This window comes from Pelophylax lessonae (assembly GCF_965119305.1).
Source record: "Pelophylax lessonae genome assembly, chromosome: 6".
In the NCBI taxonomy this organism is placed as follows: domain Eukaryota; kingdom Metazoa; phylum Chordata; class Amphibia; order Anura; family Ranidae; genus Pelophylax; species Pelophylax lessonae.
The window spans coordinates 29,953,240-29,980,164 of record NC_138773.1 but is presented as its reverse complement, the minus strand read 5'-3'; the positions used below and the strand labels follow the sequence as shown (position 1 = coordinate 29,980,164).

General features: G+C 41.5%; 2 protein-coding genes across 2 annotated transcripts in view; both read left to right on the top strand.

Annotated features, from left to right (window-relative positions):
- Nucleotides 1-26,925, top strand: part of LOC309558513 (uncharacterized protein) — a gene marked incomplete at both ends in the record, with an annotated part of 379,547 nt that overhangs the window by 156,590 nt on the left and 196,032 nt on the right. The window lies entirely within an intron of this gene.
- On the top strand, nucleotides 7,447-9,831 carry LOC309557648 (uncharacterized protein; the record flags this gene model as incomplete). The annotated part of the gene is made up of 1 exon (XM_082260438.1): nucleotides 7,447-9,831. One exon carries the CDS (start codon nucleotides 7,447-7,449, stop codon nucleotides 9,829-9,831), a length of 2,385 nt encoding a protein of 794 aa, XP_082116564.1.

Genomic DNA, 26,925 nt, shown 5'->3' with positions numbered 1-26,925 from the left:
AAGGTGGATCTCTCTCACACGTACCAACACAGACTATCCCCCAATTTAACTGATCCCCAAAGGTTTTTGATTAAATAGCGGAATAGAAAATATGATCCAAAAAAAGTGTATGTATATCACACGTACACAACCACACTAGGCCCCAATTACTATTGTTTGTACCCCTAAAAGGCTAGATGAGGAGTAGGGGGGGTATGGAACAGGCAGCACCCTCAAACCTTCAGAAGTATGAGATGAACCCCAACAACTTGGAAAGGTGGATCTCTCTCACACGTACCAACACAGACTATCCCCCAATTTAACTGATCCCCAAAGGTTTTTGATTAAATAGCGGAATAGAAAATATGATCCAAAAAAAGTGTATGTATATCACACGTACACAACCACACTAGGCCCCAATTACTATTGTTTGTACCCCTAAAAGGCTAGATGAGGAGTAGGGGGGGTATGGAACAGGCAGCACCCTCAAACCTTCAGAAGTATGAGATGAACCCCAACAACTTGGAAAGGTGGATCTCTCTCACACGTACCAACACAGACTATCCCCCAATTTAACTGATCCCCAAAGGTTTTTGATTAAATAGCGGAATAGAAAATATGATCCAAAAAAAGTGTATGTATATCACACGTACACAACCACACTAGGCCCCAATTACTATTGTTTGTACCCCTAAAAGGCTAGATGAGGAGTAGGGGGGGTATGGAACAGGCAGCACCCTCAAACCTTCAGAAGTATGAGATGAACCCCAACAACTTGGAAAGGTGGATCTCTCTCACACGTACCAACACAGACTATCCCCCAATTTAACTGATCCCCAAAGGTTTTTGATTAAATAGCGGAATAGAAAATATGATCCAAAAAAAGTGTATGTATATCACACGTACACAACCACACTAGGCCCCAATTACTATTGTTTGTACCCCTAAAAGGCTAGATGAGGAGTAGGGGGGGTATGGAACAGGCAGCACCCTCAAACCTTCAGAAGTATGAGATGAACCCCAACAACTTGGAAAGGTGGATCTCTCTCACACGTACCAACACAGACTATCCCCCAATTTAACTGATCCCCAAAGGTTTTTGATTAAATAGCGGAATAGAAAATATGATCCAAAAAAAGTGTATGTATATCACACGTACACAACCACACTAGGCCCCAATTACTATTGTTTTTCCCCCAAAAAGGCTAGATGAGGAGTAGGGGGGGTATGGAACAGGCAGCACCCTCAAACCTTCAGAAGTATGAGATGAACCCCAACAACTTGGAAAGGTGGATCTCTCTCACACGTACCAACACAGACTATCCCCCAATTTAACTGATCCCCAAAGGTTTTTGATTAAATAGCGGAATAGAAAATATGATCCAAAAAAAGTGTATGTATATCACACGTACACAACCACACTAGGCCCCAATTACTATTGTTTGTACCCCTAAAAGGCTAGGAGTAGGGGGAGTATGGAACAGGCAGCACCCTCAAACCTTCAGAAGTATGAGATGAACCCCAACAACTTGGAAAGGTGGATCTCTCTCACACGTACCAACACAGACTATCCCCCAATTTAACTGATCCCCAAAGGTTTTTGATTAAATAGCGGAATAGAAAATATGATCCAAAAAAAGTGTATGTATATCACACGTACACAACCACACTAGGCCCCAATTACTATTGTTTGTACCCCTAAAAGGCTAGGAGTAGGGGGAGTATGGAACAGGCAGCACCCTCAAACCTTCAGAAGTATGAGATGAACCCCAACAACTTGGAAAGGTGGATCTCTCTCACACGTACCAACACAGACTATCCCCCAATTTAACTGATCCCCAAAGGTTTTTGATTAAATAGCGGAATAGAAAATATGATCCAAAAAAAGTGTATGTATATCACACGTACACAACCACACTAGGCCCCAATTACTATTGTTTGTACCCCTAAAAGGCTAGATGAGGAGTAGGGGGAGTATGGAACAGGCAGCACCCTCAAATCTTCAGAAGTATGAGATTGTGTTCACTGTACCCCACAAAGATTGAGTTCACTGCACCCCACAATGATTGTGTTCACTGCACCCCACAATGATTGTGTTCACTGCACCTCACAAAGATTGTGTTCACTGTACCCCCCAAAGATTGTGTTCACTGCACCCCACAAAGATTCTGTTCACTGTACCCCACAAAGATTGTGTTCACTGCACCCTAAAAGGATGTTGTTCACTGCACCCCACAAAGATTGTGTTCACTGCACCCTAAAAGGATGTTGTTCACTGCACCCCAAAAAGATTGTGTTCACTGTACCCCCCCAAAGATTGTGTTCACTGCACCCCACAAAGATTGTGTTCACTGCACCCCAAAAAGATTGTGTTCACTGTACCCCCCAAAGATTGTGTTCACTGCACCCCAAAAAGATTGTGTTCACTGTACCCCCCAAAGATTGTGTTCACTGCACCCCACAAAGATTCTGTTCACTGTACCCCACAAAGATTGTGTTCACTGCACCCCAAAAAGATTGTGTTCACTGTACCCCCCCAAAGATTGTGTTCACTGCACCCCACAAAGATTCTGTTCACTGCACCCCACAAAGGATTTTGTTCACTGCACCCCAAAAAGATTGTGTTCACTGCACCCCAAAAAGGATTTTGATCACTGCACCCCAAAAAGGATGTTGTTCACTGCACCCCAAAAATGATTTTGTTCACTCCACCCCAAAAAGATTGTGTTCACTGCACCCCACAAAGATTGTGTTCACTGCACCCCAAAAAGATTGTGTTCACTGTACCCCCCAAAGATTGTGTTCACTGCACCCCACAAAGATTCTGTTCACTGTACCCCACAAAGATTGTGTTCACTGCACCCCAAAAAGATTGTGTTCACTGCACCCCAAAAAGGATGTTGTTCACTGCACCCCAAAAAGGATGTTGTTCACTCCACCCCAAAAAGATTGTGTTCACTGCACCCCACAAAGATTGTGTTCACTGCACCCCAAAAAGATTGTGTTCACTGCACCCCAAAAATGATTTTGTTCACTGCACCCCAAAAAGGATTTTGTTCACTGCACCCCAAAAAGGATGTTGTTCACTCCACCCCAAAAAGATTGTGTTCACTGCACCCCAAAAAGATTGTGTTCACTGCACCCCACAAAGGATTTTGTTCACTGCACCCCAAAAAGATTGTGTTCACTGCACCCCAAAAAGGATGTTGTTCACTGCACCCCAAAAAGGATTTTGTTCACTGCACCCCAAAAAGATTGTGTTCACTGCACCCCACAAAGGATTTTGTTCACTGCACCCCACAAAGATTGTGTTCACTGCACACCAAAAAGGATTGTGTTCACTGCACCCCAAAAAGATTTTGTTCACTGCACCCCAAAAAGATTGTGTTCACTGCAGCCCAAAAAGATTGTGTTCACTGCAGCCCAAAAAGATTGTGTTCACTGCAGCCCAAAAAGATTGTGTTCACTGCAGCCCAAAAAGATTGTGTTCACTGCAGCTCACACACAGAAAAATGGATGTGGATCACTGACACCTGCCTATCTCCAATCCCACACCACACAGCAATATCGATTGTAGTTTGTAGAACACAGTTTCCCTAAAATTCAGCAGACTCTGTCCCTAACAGGATTGAGAAGAGATCGTAGATCAGGATTGAGTGCAGATTCACCCCACCCCCCACACAGCAATATCGATTGTAGTTTGTAGAAGACACTGACCCTATAATTCAGCAGACTCTATCCCTAAAATGCCTACAACTCGCCCTGCCTAAACACTCCGACCTGTCCCTCAATTCTATCCGGACACAAATGGTTTTTTCCTGCCTATCTTTCCCTAATCAGCAGCCAGCACATTGATGTGTGCTCTGTCCCTTAGCTAAGCAGCAGAATGACGCTGCTGCGGCGGCTGCCTCGAACTTATAAAGACTTGGTCACATGCTTCAGACGGCCAATCACAGCTACTAAGACATTTGCAGGCATGGCTGGGATGGCTTAAGGCACACCAGTTAAACGATTGTTGATTGGCTGTTGAAAGCCCGCCATGAAAAGAGCGCCAAAGTATGCAAAACCCGGAAATAAAACGACCGAACACGGATTTTTACCCGAACATACAGTAAAGTGTCCGTGTCCGTGTTCGGGTAAAAAAAATCCAATTATTCGGTACGAACACGAATAATACAGTCCGTGTTCGCTCAACACTAATTATGGGTAGTACCTAAAAGAGATGATCCTAGTTCATTCAGGCTTCTGGTTGACCTCAGAATGCTGAATAAATATACTCCAAATTGTGCCCCATTAGTCGCAGAAACACCTGACATAATGTCCCGAATTGATGCAAAAGCAAAGGTGTTCTCTGTGATTGACATTGCAAATGGATTTTTTTCGATTGCTTTAACCAAAAGTTGTCAATATAAATTTGCATTTTCATTCCAAAACGAGCAATATACCTTCAATCGTCTTCCTCAAGGCCTCCATCTTAGCCCAAGTGTATTTCATCAAGCTTTAGCGAAAGTCTTATCAAAATTCTCTAGGCCAGACTGTATTCTACAGTATGTGGACGATATTTTATTGTCCTCTGAAAGTGAGGAAGAGCATTTAACTCTTTTGGCAGAATTGTTTGATCTGTTGCAAGATGCAGGTCTCAAGCTGAATACTCGTAAAGTACAGCTCATGAAACGCGAGGTGAAGTTTCTCGGTATTCAGATCAGTCCGGGAAAACGTCAACCTTTGCAAGAAAGGGTTAATGCTATTGCCGCACTTCCTGTACCAACTACATTTAAATCTCTAAGACAGTTCCTAGGATTAGTGAATTTTTCAAGAGAGTTCATTGAGTCATTTGCTGAGAAAGCAAAATGTTTGTATGAACTTCTGAAAAACAATGAGGAAAATGGTTTTGGTCCTTGGACTGAAGTTCATCAACAAGCTTTTGAATCTTTGAAGAAAGCTTTGCAGACTGCACCAGCCCTAGCTACAGTAGAAAGACAAGCATCATTTGCTTTGCAGGTGCATACATCTGAAAAAGCAATTTCTTCTGTGTTGCTTCAATTACAAGGAGGAAATTGGAGGATTTTGGGATATTTCTCTAGGATTTTAACTCCAGTCGAGAAAGGTTTTGACACATGTGTGAAACAATTGGTAGGAGTTCACTATGCAGTAAAAGCAACTGAGCACATTGTAGGATTCAACAAAATTGTCTTACAAACACCTCATTCCACCTTGAAATTTCTCCTTGAGAAAAATGTTCCAGGTGTTTCAAATCAAAGATTTTCACAATGGTTGTTGGCTTTATCACCTAAACAGATCCAGGTTGAACATAATGCAAAGTATGTACTTCCTCAGTTGATGGAATATAATGGATTGGAACATGAGTGTTCATGTGAGGTCCAAGATTCCTACTCTCCTCTGTTTCGCAGAGAAGCAGAGAAGACTGATGAACCAGTGTTTGTGGATGGTTCACGATACTGTGTTTCAGGAGAGTATTTTGCAGGTTATGCAATCTCGTATCCAAATAGAGGATATGCCATACAGCACAGACTTCCAGGACATTTTTCAGCCCAAAAAGCAGAACTGTTAGCCGTAGAAACAGTACTGACTGTAAACAATGAAGAGAACCGCGGTCCACTAGTAATCTATAGTGACAGTTCATATGTTGTGCGTTCTCTTACTGACTATTTGCCAATTTGGAAAAGAAGAGGTTTTGTTGATGCCTCAAACAAAGTATTGGTACATAAAGAAACACTACAATCAATTTTCACACTAGCAGAGAAAAACCCTTGTGTTTATTCTATTGTGAAAGTTCCAGCTCATAAAAAAGACAATGATGAGTTAAGCATTGGTAACAGGACAGCTGACACATTAGCAAAAGAAGCAGCTGTTATTGAACAGTCAGAGATTCCATCTGAAGCAGTTTCAGTGAGTGTAGTCAGACAGACAGATACACAGATTCCTTCATTTGCAGAAGAACAGAAAAAGGATCAATCCCTTTCTGCTTCTCAGGTTGATCCAAAATCTCCCTTTGTTTGTGAAAACGGGATTTTGTGTCATGACTTAAACGGAATTCTGCGTCCTGTTATACCAAAACATTTGCAGGTGGAATTCACAAAATACAATCATGAAAGCTTAGGCCATGTAGGTAAGCAGAAGTTACTTGAGGTTCTCAGAGAGAAGTTTTTCTGGGAAAAAATGGAAGAAACTGTAGACAGTGTAATTCAATCTTGTCTAATTTGTGCTCAAGTAAACCCCAGACCAAAGGGACAAAAACCTCCCTTACAAAGAGTTCCTCCAGCTAATGGTCCATGGTCCACATTACAAATTGACTATATAGGACCACTGCCAACAGGAAAAAACGGTTTGAGATTTGCTCTCGTAATCGTAGACGTTTTTTCAAAATGGACAGAGATATTACCGGTGCGCGCAGATGATGCATTAACAACTGCAAAAATGTTGATTAATCATGTTTTTCCCACTTGGGGAATCCCTATGAACCTCAGTTCAGATCGAGGAACGCATTTTACAGGTAAAATAATGCAAGCAATGTGCAAAATTTTGGGAATACAACAAAGATTTCATGTTCCATACCATCCACAATCTGCAGGTATTGTAGAAAGAATGAACAGGACTATCAAGTCCAGAATTGCAAAAATGCTTCTGGACAAAGGTAGTTCATGGGTAGATGCCGTACCTTTTGTTCTAATGAGTATCAGGAGTACAACATCCTCATCTACACAATACAGTCCTTTTGAACTAATGACAGGTAGGAAAATGCCTCTGGTATTTCCACACGAACCTTTTTTGTCTACTCCGCAGAAAGAAGCAATTGAGAGAACCAAATGGTTACAGATGTTGCAAGACAATCTGAACACTATTTTGCCACATGCAGCTTCTCATATGCAGAAAATGATACCTCCACACTCCTCAAAGTTTGCGATAGGTGGACATGTCATGATTAAAACTTTCCGGAAAACCGGACCGTGGCAAAGTAATTGGGAAGGTCCCTTTGAGATTTTGGACACATTAGGAGTAATGATACAAGTCCAAAGGCCTCTCAATTCTGCAAAAAATGCACGGAGACAACAAAAAATATGGGTTCACACTGATCAATGCAAATTGTTTATGCCAAGATAATGATATTGCATTTCTTTAGCAGATTACGGAATCCGATAATCGAATATGGAGAATCAACAAACTCCGAAAGAAATAAAGAAAACATCAGAAAATCAGAATGAAAGAAAATACATAAAAGGGAGGAAATTCATCATCACAGGACTCCTTTTTTCTTTAATGACATTCTTCTATTTACAAACTTACAAGACTTTTTCCAGCTCAGCAGAAGAAAACCAGACTGAGACCCTGCATAAAAGTGACTTACTACTATCCAGGAATAAGAGACATTTTCCAAGATACAGTAACTTTGACACAAGCAACGATATATATGGGTTCATTTGCATAGGTTATGGGACTACTTGTTGCATGGAACTATATTTTTATCAAAGTAACACTATTGAGATACATGCCAGAATAGAATCCAAAACAGAATTTACAAAAATGCAAGGATCATATCTACATAATAACAAAACTGGTACATATGAATGTAGTTTAACAAATATGGGATTCTGGGTTATTGTTTTAAAAGGAAATGAGTCAACAACTTGGACTGGCGATTTAACAACAGATAGGATACATATTGCTTCTGTAGGAGGATCCAAATCAGATATTTGGTTTTTAACACAAAATTACATACAGTTTGTAGATCCTGAACATTTAAAAATTGCAGGAGATGAAATAGGAGATGTAAACAGAACATGGGATTTTCAAATAGTAAGAGGTTTAGCTCAAGTCAATGTAAAGGTGTTTATTACAGTTGTTGATTTGATTATTCCAGATATTAAGGTATCTCCGCAATCTCTTAATGTTACAGAAGGGAAAGATGATTTAATTTTGAGATGCACTACGCAAATATATATACCTCAAAATTCACTATTAACTTGGAAGAAAAATGGTGAGTTGTTGGGTAGTCTTTTCCATAGCTCAACTAATATAATTCGGAAGGGTAATTTTGGAAATATAGATTGGACAGATAATAGTTTTATTTATTATCACACTAGTCCAACTCTAAATGACTCAGGTATATATGAGTGTTGCATATCATTAGGAAATTATCCTATGAAATGTAATATTAGCAATGTTATTGTTTTATCCCCTGAAAAAACGAAGTGTACTAATGGGAAATTTATTGCTGCCAGTCCTTTTCAAATTAATCATTTCCAATCCAGACATCTCTTAAGAGAAGGACATTTTGTTATTATGCTTTGGAAATTTAACATTTCTGAATGGAAAATTTCATCAAGGTATCCTAAATGTCTAGAGTATTTAGCTAGTATGGAATTGGGTATCAATAAATGGTTTGGAATTAGTAGTAAAAATGTTAACAGGAATAAACGAGGTATTGTAGAAGGTATCCTTGGAGGAGTTGGTACTATTGGAAGTATTACCAATAGTATGGATATTAATACATTAAAGTCTGATCTAGAAACAGCAGGCTTAGTGGGAAGTAAAAGTATTAAAGTCCAGAGAAATTTAAACCAAATATTAGAAAACATGATAATAAAGACAGCTACAGTTATAGGCCCATCTATAGTCCATTTACAAAATATAACTTTGAATTTGATGGACAGTGAACAACATTCCCACATAGCCAGGATATGTCTAGAGATACAGACAGAGTATTCCACCAATTTTAAAATAATAGCTCAAGCTTTTCAAAGTGGTATAACCCCTCTAGGTATTTTACAAAATCTACCTAATGAATATGTGTTTGCAAAAAATCATACAGATTTATGGGTAAACAAATGGGTAGGATGTGATCAGCATGAATGCTTTAGTACCTCAATGATTCCTATAGCTGGGAGAGAACAAATATTGGTTCCAATTACAGTCTTAGGATTACCAGTTAGTGATACTCAGTTGTTGTATTATCAATTACAGTTTACAGATTTCGTTTTGAATAATAATAATTCGGAACCAGAACAACTAGATTTATCTTCTTGTTTACATTTTCAGTCAAAAGTAATCTGTTTGCCTAAACAGGACAAAGGTATTTTTCATTCTTGTTTTCATAATCATTCATTGTGTTCAGCAAGAATAGAGAAATTAAAAACTTCCTTAGACTTAGTTACTCCAGTAGGAAAAAGGAAGGTCTGTTTTCAAGTTATGACTAACACTGAAACAGTAAAAGCTTTTTTCTTATCCTGCACACAAACAGAAATTTTGAGTCGAGGTTTGTATTGTATAGAGGGAGACCTTACAGGAATCAATATAAATGGAATCAGAGTTAATTTAACGAATATGCTTATGAGAAATGTAAGTGTTCTTCCTATACAATATAATATATCTCAAGTAGATGAATTCCCATGGAGGGAATGGGCTGATATCATACAAAAAGATAAAGGATTATTGATTGCTTTATCTGAAGAACTTCAGAAAGCAGAGATTAAATTTAAGCATGAACAGGGAAATTTACAAGGAATAGAGCATGATTGGTTTGAGTTTTCAGGTCATTCATGGTGGTTAAGGTTTAAACATACTGTATCGATGTGGGGAAAATCTTCAGTTACTACTGCAGCCGGAAATATATTATTGCATCCGTTAGTGATTTTATTTAGTATTATGATATTATGTATTTTATTTCAAATCTGTATTATGATTAGAATGAAGCGATTTTATAACTTAATTAAGAAAGAAATGAAAAAAGGTGAAGAAATGATGACAGGTGTATTTAGTCGAAGAGTTACTTCTGGCTTAACTGATCAAGTAATGAACAATGATACATCTGGAGCAATTGATTCAAGAATGTGAATGAAAGGGCCATAAATGGAGTGTGCGTGAGTTAGGTAATATAATAAATTATATTTAGGGGGGATTGTAGAATTATTTTATTAATTCGGCTTTATCATGGATTTTGCAATTATGCAGGTTCTCTTTTAACCCTTGTTACTGGGAGCCTTGGCATAAGGTCAGATCCTAATATAGGAGTTTGAATGTCATCTTGTCCAGTTGTCTCCCTTCTTTTGACCAGAATTCATTGCTTGAGAGGTCAATAGGTCAGTGGCTAACTTGTCAGATATAGCTTCAGAGATATTTGAGACATACTTAACTAGACACGTGAACATATCTTTCATGTCAAGAATAATGGGTTATCTATAATAGAGTTAGTATTTAAGTTACTTATTTAAGTAAATTAACTGTTTAATAGAGTGTAAAGAATTGTGTGTTGTGATATGTGTATATATGTATATATATATATATATATATACATAATATTGAAATTGATTATCCATTAGTAAGTTTGGTTACAGTTGTAAAAGAATGTACATGTCACAAAGGTTATCTATTTTGACTATAGAACAGGTCATTTCATACTATGTTGTATTTCAAGACTACTACTATGTGTTTCTGTCAATCAAAGTAGTTCAAGTCTAAGTCAGCGTTTTGGTCATATACATATTAGGAATTATTACTAATATGGGCATCACACATTTAGCTTAAACTGTATTAGGTCATAACTGCATTATGAGTCTTGACGGTCTGAAACAGTATAAAGACAGTGTCCTGGAGCCCAGATGGCAGGACATCACATACAGACACTGACACACCACCTTCACACGGAATAACGACACACACATATTGAAACCTCATTTCATTGTTTTCTTTAAGCCTACACATTCAACCTAACTACAACAGCTGTTTCTCAGTCACTTTTTGGAAGCAGAGTTAGCAGGACACAAACTTCTTATTACTTACAATGTACTGAACTGTTATACTTTTTACATTGTATTTATGCTTGATGTGCCAAGTGTGTTTGAATAAAATCACACTTTGTTTAAGCCTGGCTAATGAACTATTTGAACACAACGCCTGAACAGACGCTACAGATATTTTTTAATATCAGCAACATTTTACACTGGCCAATTTTTTGTAGAACTGGTGTGATAGACCAGTGCCCCCCCCCCAATACCACAGATTGAAGCGGGGTGTTATCTAACAATATACTTTGATAACAGTGTATTTGTGTCCTGCAAAAATATTGCCTCTTTTGCTGTGTAAACTCTGCTACACACAGTGCCAAACTTACTGGCCAATTTTTTGTATAACTGGTGTGATAGACCAGTGGCCCCCCAATACCACAGATTGAAGTGGGGTATTATCTAACAGTATACTTTCATAACAGTGTATTTGTGTCCTTCAACAATATTGCCTCTTTTGCTGCGTTACCTGAGCTACACACAGTGACAACAGTTACTGGCCAATTTTTTGTAGAACTGGTGTGATAGACCAGTGGTCCCCAAAACCACAGATTAAAGCGGGGTGTTATATACCTTCTTTCACATATACTGCGCTTCTCTAGAGACTTTTGTCACATGGTAATTTAAAAAATGACAGGCAGAGAAAGAGACAGGCCCTTATGCAGGGGTGGTAGGGGTAGGGCAGGAGCAGTAGGCCGGAGCCAAAGTGTGAAGTTTCAGAAGGTGCGTTCGGTTACGTCAAAGGACGCACCAGACTTGGTTGAGTGGCTCACTCAGCTTTCCTCTTCTGCACCCTCTCATCCTCTCTATCTGCACCCTCTTCACTCTCTGCTGTGTGCACCCCCTAAGACACCACCACCAACACCACCACCACCACCATATACCCTCTCCGCTTGAGTCACTGGAATTATCTTCCGAACCATCACAAGACATTTGCGATGCGCAGCCATTCTTGGCATTGGATCAGGAAGAGGAGGTAGCAACAGCCACCCCCCAGCAGTCTGACGACAGTACCCAGATCAGCCAAAGGAGGATGGTCCCCGCTGTTGCTGCCTACTCCGAGATCTCGAATGTTAGTGGTGGGGAAGGTGATGTCGATGATGACGTGTCTATGGACATCATGTGGGCGCCCAAAAGAGAGGAAGAGGAGAGGAGTTCAGAGGGAGAGATGGACCAGCAGACAGGGAGGAGAAGCAGGCGGAACTTACATTGCGCAGGAGGGACAAAGCAGACTGCTAATGTATCAGGAGCGAGCCATCAACCATGCACAGTCACATCTGGCGCTCCCAGGACGCCAGCACATGGCTCCGTAGTGTGGGCTTTTTTAAATGTGTCCGCTGCTGAAAATAGTTTTGCCATCTGCAGCCTTTGCAGTCAACGCATAAGTTGCGGTAAGCCCAACACTCACCTAGGGACGACCGCCCTAAGAAGGCACCTGGACTCCCATCACCGAGCCCAGTGCCGTCAGAACCCACAAAGCCACACTCCAGGCTCTCACCGTCCAGCCTCTTCTCCTTCTCCTCTCTCCTCACAATTGTCCTCCACTCAACCTTCCATCATGCCGTCCTCACGTTGTTCTGGAAAAAGGCAGGCTTCTGTGGCCTAAATGTTGGAGCGTAAAAAAATGATGACGCCGGATAACCCTCTTGCCCAACGGTTGACTGCTGGCTTGTCGGAACTGATAGCCCGCCAACTACTGCCATATCAACTGGTGGACTCTGAGGCCTTTCGGAAATTTGTGGCCATTGGAACACCACAATGGAAGGTCCCAGGAAGGAAATACTGTATTTCTCCCAGAAGGGCATTCCAGAGCTATATGGTAATAGTCAGTGGCAAGCGAATGTATCTCTGGCACACAGTGTCTGTGCCAAGATACATCTGACCACAGACACGTGGTCTTGCAAACATGGGCAGGGAAGGTATCTAACTTTACTACCCACTGGGTGAACCTTCTGACGGCTGTCAAGCATGTAACCTGTGGCACCTGTGTAGATTTGGTTTTACCGCCATGGATTGCATGCAGGCCTGCCTCTTCTTCTTCTCCTCCTCCTACTCCATCCTCCCTCTCCTCCTCGGCTGACTCCTCCTTTTCCGCTGCTACTGTCTCTTCCGCTGCGCCGCCCAAGATCCCCAGAACCTATTCCACATGCCAGGTGAGACGTTGCCATGCTGTGCTGCGTCTGTGGTGCCTGGAAGCCAAGAGCCACACTGGTCCTGCACTCCTTTCAGCTTTGCGTTTACAGGCAGATCAGTGGCTGCCACGGCTCAATTTGACAGTTGGTAAAGTGGTGTGCGACAATGATGCCAGTCTGCTGAGTGCGCTGAAACAGGGCAAAATTACACACGTGCCATGCATGGCACACGTCCTGAACTTGGTCATGCGGTGATTCGTTGCCAAATACCCTGGGGTCCAGGATGTCTTGCGGCAGGCCACGAAAATCTCGGGCCATTTCAGAAGATCTTACACAGCCATGGCTGGCCTTGCTGACATTCAGCAGCGACACAACCTGCCCGTCAGTCGTCTTATTTGTGACTGCCCGACGCGATGGAACTCAACCTTGTATATGCTTGATAGGCTGCTCCATCAGAAACATGCAGTTATCGACTAGCTGTACGAATTCTGTGCAGGACAGGTTCTGGGGAGCTTGGGTTTTTTTGCACCGCGCCAGTGGCTGCTCATGCGTGATCCATGCAGACTTCTGCGGCCATTTGATGAGATCACCAAACTGGTCAGTCGCGGCCAGGGCGCCATCAGTGACATCATACCTTACGCCTTCTTTCTGAAGCGTGCAGTGCGTCGTGTCATTGATCAAGCCGTCGAGGAGCAGGAAGATGAGGAAGTCACAATGTGGGATGAATTCCCAGGGGGTGCTACTCCATCTGAGACAAGTCAACAACAGGAGTCTGAAGAGGAGTCAGAGGAGGATGGTGCCGGGGCGAATGAGGAGGAGCAAGAAGAGCATGCTTTAACCGGTTGCCGACCGCCGCACGACTATATACTGCGGCGGTCAGCCCCGGCCAGGCAGAGTGACGTATCGGTACGTCACTCGCCTGTCACTGACTTGCGAGCCTATCGCGGGCGAGCGCGCGCCCGCCGAGGCGCGCGCCCGCCGCGGCTCGTTCACAGGCAAGTCAGTGCGTGTGACCGGCGGACTCGATGTCCGCCAGTCACACTGCGATCGCTCCTGTGAAGGGAGAAAGACAGAGCAGCTTGTGTAAACAAGCTGCCTGTCAGTTCTCCCTGTGTAAAAGTTTGATCTTTGCTTTTACACCAATAGGAATGTCCCTACACAGTAGAAAGCACGCCCCTAGGACACACTTAACCCCTCCCTGTCCAATAAAGTTAACCCCTTCCCTGCCAGTGTCATTTTTGCAGTAACAGTGCATATGTATAGCACTGATTACTGCAGTAATGTCACTGGTAACCCCAAAAGTGTCAAAAATGTCAGTCAAGGGTCCGATCTGTCCGCCGCAATGTCGCAGTACCGAAAAAAAAATCGCAGATCGCCGCCATTACGCGTTAAAAAAAAAAACACCAAAAATGACAAAAATCTTTCTCTTTGTTAGTAAACGCGATAACTTTTGCGCAAACCAATCAAAATACGCTTTTTGCGATTTTTTTTTACCAAACATAGGTAGCATAAAACAAATTGGCCGAAAAATGTTAAAAAATTTTGATTTTTACTTTTTTTTTGGGGGAATTTCATATAAAAAAATGTGAAAAATATTGTTATTTTTGCAAAATTTACGCTCTTTTTTTGTTTATAGCGCGTGATCAAAAAATCGCACAGGTGATCAAATACCACCAAAAGAAAGCTCTGTTTGTGGGAAAAAAAGGACGTCAAATTCGTTTAGGTACAGCGTCGCACGACCGCGCAATTGTCCGTTAAAGTCACGCAGTAAAAAATCGCAAAAAAACCCCTGGTCCTTTAGCAGCCAAATCCTCCGGGGCTTAAGTGGTTAAACCTTTCTGGGATCCCTGGTGTTGTCCGTGGATGGGGGGGAGGAGAATGAGGACGACATTCTCCTGGATGATGAGCAGGAGCCAGGCCACTACACCACTTCCAGTTTAGTGCAAATGGGGGCCTTCATGCTCCAGTGTTTTAAGGGGGACCCCCGTATAAAAAGCATAAAGGGCAAGGACCAGTACTGGGTGGCAACGTACTTAAACCCCCAGTACAAGCAAAAAATGGCGGAAATGTTACCACAATCACAGAGGGTGGTCAGAATGCAGCACTTCCAGGCCTTGCTTTGAGAAATGGTGCATTCTGGCAGAGGAATTTCCACACACAGAGTTGCGGGAAGCAATCCAACAGCGCCTCCAAGAAGAGGGCGTTTTGAAGATGTGTTAGTCACTTCTGATATGAGATCATTGTTTCTAAGAATAAAAGGATTGGTCTCCTCAGTTTGGGATTTTGTGGGCAAACAGACACAAAAAGGTATAAAAAATCATTACTTTTATTCAAAAATACATAGATAAGATTCCAAATTATACATATAAATCACAGCATAAAAATACATGTCGTGGAACACTCTGGAAATCCTACCACACATGAATCAGTAGTGTTACATTGAGTAAAAAACCCTTTAGCAGAGTATAAATCTTGATCCAAAAAAAGGGAAAAACAAGCGAAAATCCCCATAAATCCTTCCTCTAAGGGCAAAAACATGCATGAAAAACTTTTTTACTAGGGATAGGTTCCAAGTATCTGCATCCAAGTTTTTCTGAGATAGGTGGGTCCCATATTCTCCTGATTTTTCAGGAAGAGACTCCCAGGGCCCCCCCCCCCCTCCCCCTCCTCTCCCCTTTCTGGGAGGGGAATTTGGGTGCCATATTTACGCATTAAGCGATTCCACACTGGTATCTCTCTCTCTTTTTTTCTCAAATATGTGCAGTTGTGTTCACGTCATGTGTCGAGTTTACCTGGACGTGTGGGATGAATACTGCTGCTTATTATGACTTAGTCAACATAACTGTACGTATGTATGTCAATTTCATTTGACATGACAGTTGCGTACCACCTGTGGGCATCTCATTTGTGGTGTTTATTGGAGCAACATTATTCCCCATTTCTCCATTATGCAGTGTCCTGCCCAATTCCCATGGACTGAGGTCAGGGGATATGGCTATGCAATTTGCCAAATTAGATGTTTTTGATCCCTTTTCTTTTTCATCTTTTGGGTTGGACCATTTTGAGGGGGTTTTTCTTAATTATTTATTCCTCCCCCCCCCCTTTTTTTTTTTATTCCCAAGTAATGATCAAACTGCTCCTTGGTTTTCTGTTTGATGAGGCTTTTATCCCATTTTTCTCCTCTCCGGCGCGGGTGGCTGGTGTTTCGCCCTTCCATGTTCTTTTTTTTTTTTTTTTTTTTTTTTACTTTATTTTTATTTGCATATAAAATTTCAATATACAGAGTTCCACCAATTTGATTTTGAATCGCATGTTACTTAATTAAATTATGCATCAAAAAGGCACACAAAAGAAATACATATACATTTTTCCCTTCCCACCCTCCCCCGACCTCCCAGGATTCCTCCCCTTCTTGCCAGCCGTTCCGCTCTAGAATGCCTCCCCATAGTAGATATGCTAATTGTTTATTTCAATATATTTAGTTGATTTTTTAAATTCTTTCCATTTCCCCCATTTTCTTATCATATTTCTTGGAATCTCCTCTTGTGTATTACATAGGTATTCCATATTATAGTTATTATTTATCTTTTTACACCATTCCTTTATTTTCGGGCTCTCCTTTTCTCTCCACTTTTTTGGTATGGTTCCTTTTGCTGTGTTCAGCATTGTTGGGACCAGGGTCATTTTATATTTTTTTAAGGGTATTGTTGTTTTGTGAAATAGGCATGCCCATGGATCGTCCGGCACTTTTATTTCGGTTATGTCTTCAATCAGTTGTCTAACCTCTAGCCAAAAATCTCTTATTTTGGGACAATCCCAAAATAAATGATAAATTGTACCTATGTTGCCGCAATCCCGCCAGCATTTATCTGTCTTGCCTGGTTGGTATTTATTTATCACTTCTGGGGTGATGTACCACCTATATAGACATTTATAGTTTAATTCTGTAGTACTGACATCTATGGCTGTGGATCCAGCCATCCCCAGTACAGTCCCTAGCTCCTGTCCTTGCAAATGTGTTCCTATTTCTTTCTCCCATTTCCCTATATATGGAGGTTTCTCCATACTGTGCCATTCCGTCAGCATTTTGTAAATCTGAGACACTCCATGCCTTTGCATGGGAGAGTAGCTCAGTTTCTCGATATTGTTAAGATTTTTTTCCGACCTAATCGGCTGTGGTAATGAGCTGACAAAATGTTTCAGCTGGAGATATCTCCAATTATCTATTTTTATATTATTATTTTCTTGTTTTAATTTCTGAAGTTTTTTTTTTATGTGCCCTTTGTGTAAAATATCTTTTAATTGAGTGTTCCCTATCCAGTTTCCCCCCTGTTCTTCCTCCCCGGGTGGGAAATATTTAGTGCCGTTTAATGCTATCATTGGTGAGTTATATTCCCATTTCAATTGTTTATTTATTCCATCCCATATTTTATAAACTACTTTTGTCAATTCATGTGCTCCCTGCGTTTCCCTATATTTTGGTGGAATCCAAATTGTTTTGTGTAGCTGATTGTTATTTTGTGCACATTCTATCTCTACCCATCTTTTTTCTCTCCTTTCTATTTTTGTCCAGTCCACCATTCGTGTAATAATTACCGCCTTATAGTACCTCTCTATGTCTGGGGTGGCTAATCCTCCCTGTGCTTTGCTTCTTGTCAGGATCTTGTACTGTACTCTGGGTTTTTTCCACTGCCATATATACTTTGTCAGTAGGTTTCTAATTATCCTAAAAAAAATTGCGGGGATGTTTATTGGCAATAGAGAGAAGGTATATAAGATTTTTGGCAAGATAAACATCTTAACAACATTGTTTCTTCCAATCCATGAGATTTGACCATTTGATTTCTTTCTTATTTCTGTTTTTATTTCATTCAGTAACGGCATATAATTAGCTTGATATACTTTTTTAGTTTGAGGAGTTAAATATATCCCTAGGTATTTTAATTTTTCTTTTGTCCATGTATATGGGAAGTGTGTTTTTATACTTTGTTCTTCCTGAGTATTTAACCTTATGTTGAGAATCTCTGATTTTATTGGATTTATTTTAAAGTTTGACAACTTTCCATAATCTTTTAGCTCCTTTTGAATATTTGGGAGAGTAATCCTTGGATTTGTGACAATGAAAAGCAAGTCGTCAGCATATGCTGCGACTTTGTGTTCTTCTTGATTTACCTTCACTCCTTTTATGTCTGCATTTTGTCTAATTTTTGCCAGTAATGGTTCCAGGGTTAACACGAACAATAGGGGTGACAGGGGGCACCCCTGTCTTGTCCCATTACTCATTCCAAATTTCTCTGATAAGCTTCCGTTTATTTTTATTTTTGCTGTGGGGTTGTTATATAATGCTTCTATCCATTGCCTCATTCTTAGGCCAATCCCTAGACTTTTTATGGTTTCTTTCATGAAGTCCCAGTCCACCCTATCAAAAGCCTTTTCGGCATCAATTGATAATAGGATGGAGGGGACTTCATGTTTTGTTGTTTTTTGTAAAAGTAGCAAGGTGCGTATAACATTATCCTTACCTTCTCGACCTGGAACGAATCCAGTCTGGTCCGGATGGATCCACATTTTTAATAAATCTTTTAATCTCGTTGCCAAAATTTTCGCAAATAATTTTGTATCTGTATTTAACAACGCGATTGGCCTATAACTAGAGCATAGGGTTTGATCTTTCCCTTCTTTCGGTATGACCGTTATATATGCCATTAGAGATTCTTCTCTTAGTTCTTCCTTCCCTATTTTATTCAGATATTCTATCATTTTTGGTATTAATATTTCTTTAAATCTTTTATAGTACTTTATTGTGTATCCATCTGGACCTGGACTCCTTCCATTTTGAGTGGTTTTTAATGCTTCTCTTATTTCACTTTCAGTAATTGGTGCTTCAAGAAGTTCCAATTTATCTTCTGGGATCTTGGGCAGGTTTGCTTCCTCAATATATTTTTGGATATTAATTATTCTTTCCTGCCTTGTTTTTAAGGTTTCTTTCTTCCGGACGTTATATAGCGTACTATAGAAGGCATGGAACGCTTTAGCTATTTCTGTAGTTGGATTTACTGTTTCATTTTTACTGTTTTTAATTTTTTCTATATAATTTTTTGATTTTTTCTTCCTCAGTAATCTTGCTAGGGATTTCCCTGGTTTATTTCCAAAGTTGTATCTGTATCTAGCTATCTTATTGAAGTGATTTCTAGATTCTTCTTCCAATAGATCTTTTAATTCATCTCTTTTAATTATAAGGTTTTCCTCTATTTCTTTTTTAAATTCTTTTTTATGTTTTTGTTCTAGATCATATATTTCTCTTATGAGTGTATTGATTTGATTGGACCTCTCTTTCTTTTTTTTTGAGGCACTGGCTATTAATATCCCTCGGATATACGCTTTGTGTGCTTCCCAGAGTGTAGCGGATGATATTTCTGGCGTATCATTCTTTTGAAAGTATAGCTCTAATTCTTTTTCTAGTCTGTTTCCTATTTCTTCATCTAGAATTAGTTCTTCATTTAACCTCCATGTTCCCATACTTTTGTGGTGTGTCGGTGTCTTGATTGTTAGGGTTAGGGGGGCATGGTCTGACAGTGTGATTGTACCTATTTCTGTAGTTTCTACAAATTCCAACAGGCGGTGGTCAATAAAAAAGTAATCCAGTCTTGAGTACATCGAGTGTATTGAGGAGTAGTAAGTATAGTCTCTTTTTTTTGGATGTTGAACCCTCCATGCATCTACTAATTGGCTCTGGTGTAACTTTACCCTTATTTTCCTCAGTTTTTGGTCTCCTAGCGTCCTTACTCCCGATGTACTATCGACGTTTGGATCTAAACAAAAATTTATATCTCCTGCCATTATCAGATAGCCTTTTTTAACCACTTCCATACAGAGCAGTTTGACACCCTTCCTGCCCAGACCAATTTTCAGCTTTCAGCACTCTCACACTTTGAATGACAATTGCTCAGTCATGCTACACTATAACCAAACAAATTTTTTATAATTTTTTTCACACAAATAGAGCTTTCTTTTGGTGGTATTTGATCACAACTGGGGTTTTTTTTTTTCGTGATATATGCAAAAAAAGAGCAAAAATTTTGAAAAAAAAACACTTTTTTTTAGTTTCAATTATAAAATTTTGCAAAAAATTAATTTTTCTTCATACATTTGGGCCAAAATGTATACTGCTACATGTCTCTGGTAAAATTAACCCAAATTAGTGTATATTATTTAGTCTGTGTGAAAGTTATTGAGTCTAGAAGCTATGGTACCAATTACTGAAAATTGATCACACCAGAAGTACTGACTGCCTATCTCCTTTCTTGAGGCCCTGAAATGTCAGGACAGTACAAATACCGCCCAAATGGCCCCTTTTTGTAAAGTAGACAGTCCAAGGTATTTAGTAAGAGGCATGGTGGGTATTTTGAAGTTGTAATTTTTTCCCACAATTCTTGGGAAAATGAAGAAAAAAAAATTTTTTTCTTTTTTTTCCCACAAAGTTGTCAATTTATAAGCTATTTCTAACACATAGCATGTACACAGCAAAAATTACACCCAAAAATACATTCTGCTACTCCTTCCGAGTATGGCGATACCACATGTGTGAGACTTTTACACAGCCTGATCACAAAAAGATACTCCACGTCCAAGAAGCACCTTCAGGCGTTCTAGGAGCATAAATACACATAAAACTTTCTTACTACCTATCACACTTTTCAAGGCCCTAGAGCACCAATACAATGGAAAAGTCCACAAAATTACCCCATTTTGGAAAGAAAACACTCCAACGTATATTCTATGAGGCATTATGGGTCCTTTGAACGTGTCATTTTTTTCCACAGGTTTTTGGAAAATGTGGGAAAAAAATGAAAACTTTTTTTTTTTACACAAAGTTGTCAATTTATAGGATATTCCTAACACATAGCATGTACACAGCAAAAATGACACCCCAAAATTCATTCTGCCACTTCTCCTGAGTATGGCAATACCACATGTGTGAGACTTTTTCACAGCCTAGCCATATAGAGGGGCCTAACATCCAAGGAGCATCATCATGCATCCTAGCCACTTGCCTAGGCCTATTTTTGACATTTGGTATTTACAAGCTAAAATCAGTTGTTTTGCTAGAAAACTGCTTAGAACCCCCAAACATTATATATTTTTTTTTAGCAGTGACCCTAGAGATTAAAATGGAGATTATTGCAATATTTTTTATCACACCGTATTTGCGCAGCGGTCTTCCAAACGCAATTTTTTTGGAAAAAATTCACTTTTTTTAATTAAAAAATAAGAAACCAGTAAAGTTAGCCCAATTTTTTTCCATAATGTGAAAGATAATGTTACGCCGAGTAAATAGATACCCAACATGTCATGTTTCAAAATTGCGCACGCTCACGGAATGGCGACAAACTTTGGTACTTAAAAATCCCCATAGGCGACAATTTAAAAATTTCTACAGGTTGCCATCCTTGAGTTACAGAGGAGGTCTAGGGCTCAAATTATTTCCCTTGCTCTAACGATCACGGTGATACCTCACATGTGTGGTTTGAACACCGTTTACATATGTGGGCGGGGTTTCCGTATGCGTCGCTTCTGCGCGCGAGCTAACGGGGACAGGGTGCTTTAATTTTTTTTTTTTTTTTTTTTTACTATTTATTTTATTTATTATTTTTTATTTTTACACCGTTTAACAAAAAAAAAAAAAAAGGATCATTTTTATTTCTATTACAAGAAATGTAAACATTACTTGTAATAGAAAAAGGCACGACAGGACCTCTTTTTTGTGAGATCTGGGGTCAAAAAGTCCTCAGATCTCACAAGTACACTAAAAGATAGAAAGAAAAAAAAAAAAAAAATTATTATATAAAATGAAAAAAAAAAAAAGGACCTTTAAACCGGTTGCTAGGCAACAACATTTTCCGTAGCCCCGGTCCTCCAAGACCATAGAGTCAAGTGAGGGCAAGCTTGCCCTCACTCGACATCCTGTCTGTGAGGATCCGGGACCGGATCGTTTTCCCCGCTGCCGGCGGGTCCGGTAAGCGGGGAAAAGGACCGGACGCGGCGGGAGGGGGGGGGGGGCACCTCTTCCGCCATCCCAGAAGGGTGATCCCAGGGCGAATCCGCCGCTGGGACCACCCTTATCGGAAAGCCAACCGTCCACCGTTTAAAAAAATACCAGGGTTATGGCAGCTATCTGCTGCCATAACACCGGTATTTAGGTTTAAACGGAGGACGTATATAAACCTTTTTGGACTTAGACATGGTGGCTGTATGAAGGGCGACAGGTACTCGGGTACTTTGCTGGGCAGGTGACAGGTACTCTGGTACTGATGAGCAGGTGGCAGGTACTCGGGTACTCCGATAGGCAGGTGACAGGTACTCGGGTACTCTGATGGGCAGGTGACAGGCAGGTGATAGGTACTGATGAGTAGTACTGATACTGATAGGTGATACTGATACGTGATAGGTACTGATGAGTACTGATGAGTAGTGATGGGTACTGATGAGCAGGCGGCAAGTACTCGGGTACTTCAGGTGTCAGGTACTCTGATGAGCAGGTGGAAGGTACTCGGGTACTCTGATGGGTAGGTGACAGGTACTCAGGTACTCTGATGACGGGTACCCAGTTGACAGGTACTCAAAGTACCCGAGTATCCGCCATCAGAGTACCCGAGTACCTGTCATCAGAGTACCCGAGTACCCGTCATCAGAGTACCCGAGTACCCGTCATCAGAGTACCCGAGTACCTGTCATCAGAGTACCCGAGTACCTGTCATCAGAGTACCCAAGTACCTGTCATCAGAATACCCGAGTACCCGTCATCAGAGTACCCGAGTACCCGTCATCAGAGTACACGAGTACCCGTCATCAGAGTACCCGAGTACCCGTCATCAGAGTACCCGAGTACCCGTCATCAGAGTACCCGAGTACCCGTCATCAGAGTACCCGAGTACCCGTCATCAGAGTACACGAGTACCCGTCATCAGAGTACCCGAGTACCCGTCATCAGAGTACCCGAGTACCCGTCATCAGAGTACCCGAGTACCCGTCATCAGAGTACCCGAGTACCTGTCATCAGAGTACCCGAGTACCTGTCATCAGAGTACCTGATGGGCTGGTGACAGGTACTCGGGTACTTTGATGGGCTAGTGACAGGTGCTCTTTATTGGGGGGGGGGGGCAATCAGTGTGTTTAGGGTGCACTGTATTTGGTAACTAGCTGTTACCACACTCTCTTCCTCACACAGGATCAGTATGTGAGGAGGAGAACACGGTGACAGCTAGTTACCGTGTTCTCTGTTGACATTTGTGACCGGCTGTGATTGGACACAGTCGGTCACGTGGTAAAGAGCCAATTTCATTGGCTCTTTACCTAGATCGGGGATCGACTCTGTCCGAGGGACGAGCCTCGTCCCCGATCGCTGCTCTGCGCGCCCCCGGGGGCGCGCATTGCAGAGAGAACGAGCGGCTCGTGCTGGAGCCGCTCATGTGATCGGCTGTGATTGACACAGCCGATCACGTGGTAAACAGCCAATTTCTATTGGCTGTTTACCTTGATCAGGGATGGGCTATGTCCGAGGGACGAGCCTCACCCCCGATCGCCGCGCTGCGCGCCCCCGGGGGCGCGCAGTAGCAGCTAGAGCGGGCGGACGTCATATGACGCCCGCCCGGATCCGTACAACCACCATGCCGACGTCATATTACTATGACTCGGTATGGAAGTGGTTAAAGCTCTCTAGGTCATACAGGATTCTCCCCAGATATTCACTTGGTTTTTTGTTTGGGTTATAGATATTAGCCAATGTCAGCTCCATCCCCCTTATTTGTCCCTTAAGGAAAATGTATCGACCATTCGGGTCTGTTTTCATTTCTTCTAAGGAGAATTCTGTATTTCCAGCTATTCCAATTGCTACTCCTCTTGCACGTTCTATTGGTGAGTCTCCGTAATACCATTTAGGGAAGTGTTTAGAGAAAAGTTTTAAATTCGAGTGAAGAGAGATGTGCGTTTCCTGTAGAAAAGCAATATTTGCTGCTTCTCTCCTCAGCTCTTCCAATATCTTATACCTTTTTGTATGGGAGTTTAATCCTCTTACATTGTACGTTATTATTTTTAGTTGTTCATCTTTCATTTTTTTTCCTTCTACTTGATCCAGTTCCTCCTCGGACACGGGGGCACCGGATCGATTTAAATTCTACTAACAGCATACTACCAATGTTGTTGGTCTGGCAGGCTTTTAAAATTTCTTTTCTTTTTTGGCAATGGAGAGTTTCACTATCCCTACCCTTCCCCCCCTCTCTCACCCTCCCCCCCCCCCTCCCCTCCCCCCGCCTCCGTCCCCTTCCGTCTCATGTTGATATTTTTCTGATCCATTTTTGATCTTAGGGTATTTAGTTGTTTCTTTGGGTCATTCTCCCTGATACCCATTCCTTTGGGGTGGTGCTCTAGTGGATTAGCACGATGTACCTCCCTCCTCAATTGGAAGGACGTTCCGGCTTTGGGGGGGGGGCTATCCTGCTTCCTTTGTATAGCTTACCTCCCTTCCCCTCCCTCTCCCTTCCTCCTCCCCCCACCCCCCCGACCCCCCCTCCCCCAGTCCCCCCACACAGTTCACATCTGTAAGAGAGGCCACTCCCCGCAAAGCAGGAGGAGAAAAAAAAAAAAAAAAAAAGGGGGGGGGGGGAAAAAGGGGGTGGGTTCACTCCCGATTTGCATTATTTGGGCAGTGTTCCGCGTATTTTATCTTTTGTTTTTTCTAGCTAATGTCCATTGCTGTTCTTCCGTCTGTGAGTTTCTTCCTAGTTCATCTTCCCTATCACCTTCATACCATCCAGGCAGGTTTGGTTCCTGTATATCCAATTTTTTGCAAAATTCTTGAGTTTCCTCTGGAAAAGTGAGTTTTGCTGATCGCCCATCTCTTTTTCCTATTAAACTGGCTGGGAACCCCCAATTATATCTGATTCCTTGTTTTTGCATCTCTTCTGTCAAGGGTTTTAAAATTCTTCTCCTCCTCAGTGTTTCCGGTGCCAGATCTGTGAATATCTGTATCTTGTCATTTTCTGTATTTACTGTATTTAATAATGATTTATTCTTCTTTAAGTTTTCCCATATTTGTGCTTTATCTGTGTAATTTTGAAACCTGATTATCACATCTCTAGGTGATTCTGCTGGGGCTCCTGTCGGTTTTCTTATGCGATGGGCTCTATCGATCAGCAATTGGTCTTCTTCCCTTCTACCTAATACTGGGTTTAGGATTTTTTGAAGTTTTTCTTCTAAATTTTCTTCCTGTGTTGTATCTCTTAAGCCTCGGATCCTCAAATTTTTTCGTCTAGCTCTATTCTCTTGATCCTCTAGTTTGTAAGCTAGATCTCTGGCTTTTTTCTTGGTCTCATTTATTTCCTTTCTCATTCCCTGTATTATTTTTCTTTGGTCCTCTTGTTTTTTTTCTAGTTCTTCTACCCGTCCCAGGGCGTGTCCCAGATCCGTCTGGACCCGTCCTAGGTCGGTTTGGATTTTAACCAATTTGATTTTTAAAGATTTTTCCAATCCTGCGAACATTTCTCGCATTTCACCTTTTGTGGGGGCGTGCTCTTTTGTTTCCCCCCGCTCTTCCTCTTCTTCCTCGTCGTTTTCAATCCTTATGCTTAATTCAGAATTTGCTGGACTAATTGGTGATTTAGCTACTTCAGCTTTTGGATTTTTCTCTGCTTTCCTCTTGTCTGTTCCTTGTTGTTTTCCCTGGGATGTTTTTTCTATGGCATTTTCTTGTGTCATAAATTTCCTTATTGTGTTAGGGCTTGAGGATACCCTTGGTGATTTTGCAATGGCTCCTCCTCTTGTGGATTTACCCCTCATTATGTAAAGAGTTGTTCCGCGGTTCCTATATAAAGTCTCGCAACCTCCTATGATGGTGCTCCAGAATTAGGTATGCCGTATTGATAATCAGAAAAGATTTTGTCCACCTTCAAGCCAGAGGGAGACACAGACAAGCCGGGCAGCCTCCACTTTGAATCAATGTTCACAGGCGGCTATAAAAGGTATGAGGCATGGGGTACTTCCAGCCTCCCACCTCCCTGCTCAGATTCTTATACAGGCTCGGGTGAATCTCGACCTTAAATGTTTGGGAAGTGGGAGAGAGAAAAAACAATAGAGCGGGGGAGAAACTCAGGCTGTATGTCATAGCAAGGTGTTTGAGTAATGTCAGGTATTATTTCACAGAGAAAGTGTTAATCATTTTAAATATTTTATATATAGCCCCAAGGTCTTTATTTATACCTGTGATCTTCTTATGAGTCTCTGTATACGGTTGCTGAGGAACCGTATAGAATAAAACATAAGCTGGTTTGGGGTATTGAAAGACTGTTGTGGCTATTAATCCTATAAGAAACACTTTATAAGAGGTTGCTGGTTTAAACAGGGAGCAGCTGAATCCGTCTCAGGTGTGCTGACGTTGATATTTTACCATACTGCTTTGTTGTATGTCTCTAGGAAATCTTTAAAAGTCCTTCTAATAAACAGTAAAATGACAGTAGGTATGATATAGAAAGAGGGATTACTCCTCTGTGACTCACGGTTTTGTAGACTGTCCCTTTTTTAAAAGTTTTTTTCCTTTTTCCCGTTCGTCTTTAGACTGTGTGCTCTCTTGTCTCCTTAGCTTTCAGCCCTCAGGCATCAGGACATCAGCATCTCCAGATGGATTGGCTCAGATGGACCTGGCCGCTCTCTTGGGGTCCGCTCCCTCGGGACCTGTTCGCCTAGTAACGTTTACCGACCGTGTCCGCCCCCCCGCACTGGCGGTTAGCAAGGAGGTCTCTCCTGTCACCGCTATGGCTGCTCACCTGCGTTCCCGTGCAGGAGACAGGGCTCTCCAGCGCCGACTCCGTGTGCTGTAAGCGTGCGGGGTTCCTCCGAGTGTTGGTGCTGCACGAGATCGTAGCTACAGACTGTGGAGGGCGACGTCAGGGAGGGTGGGGGGGGGGTCAGCAGGGTTCGCGGCTCGCAGCGCCCGCGCTCATCCCCGGGAGCTTAGGCGTCCA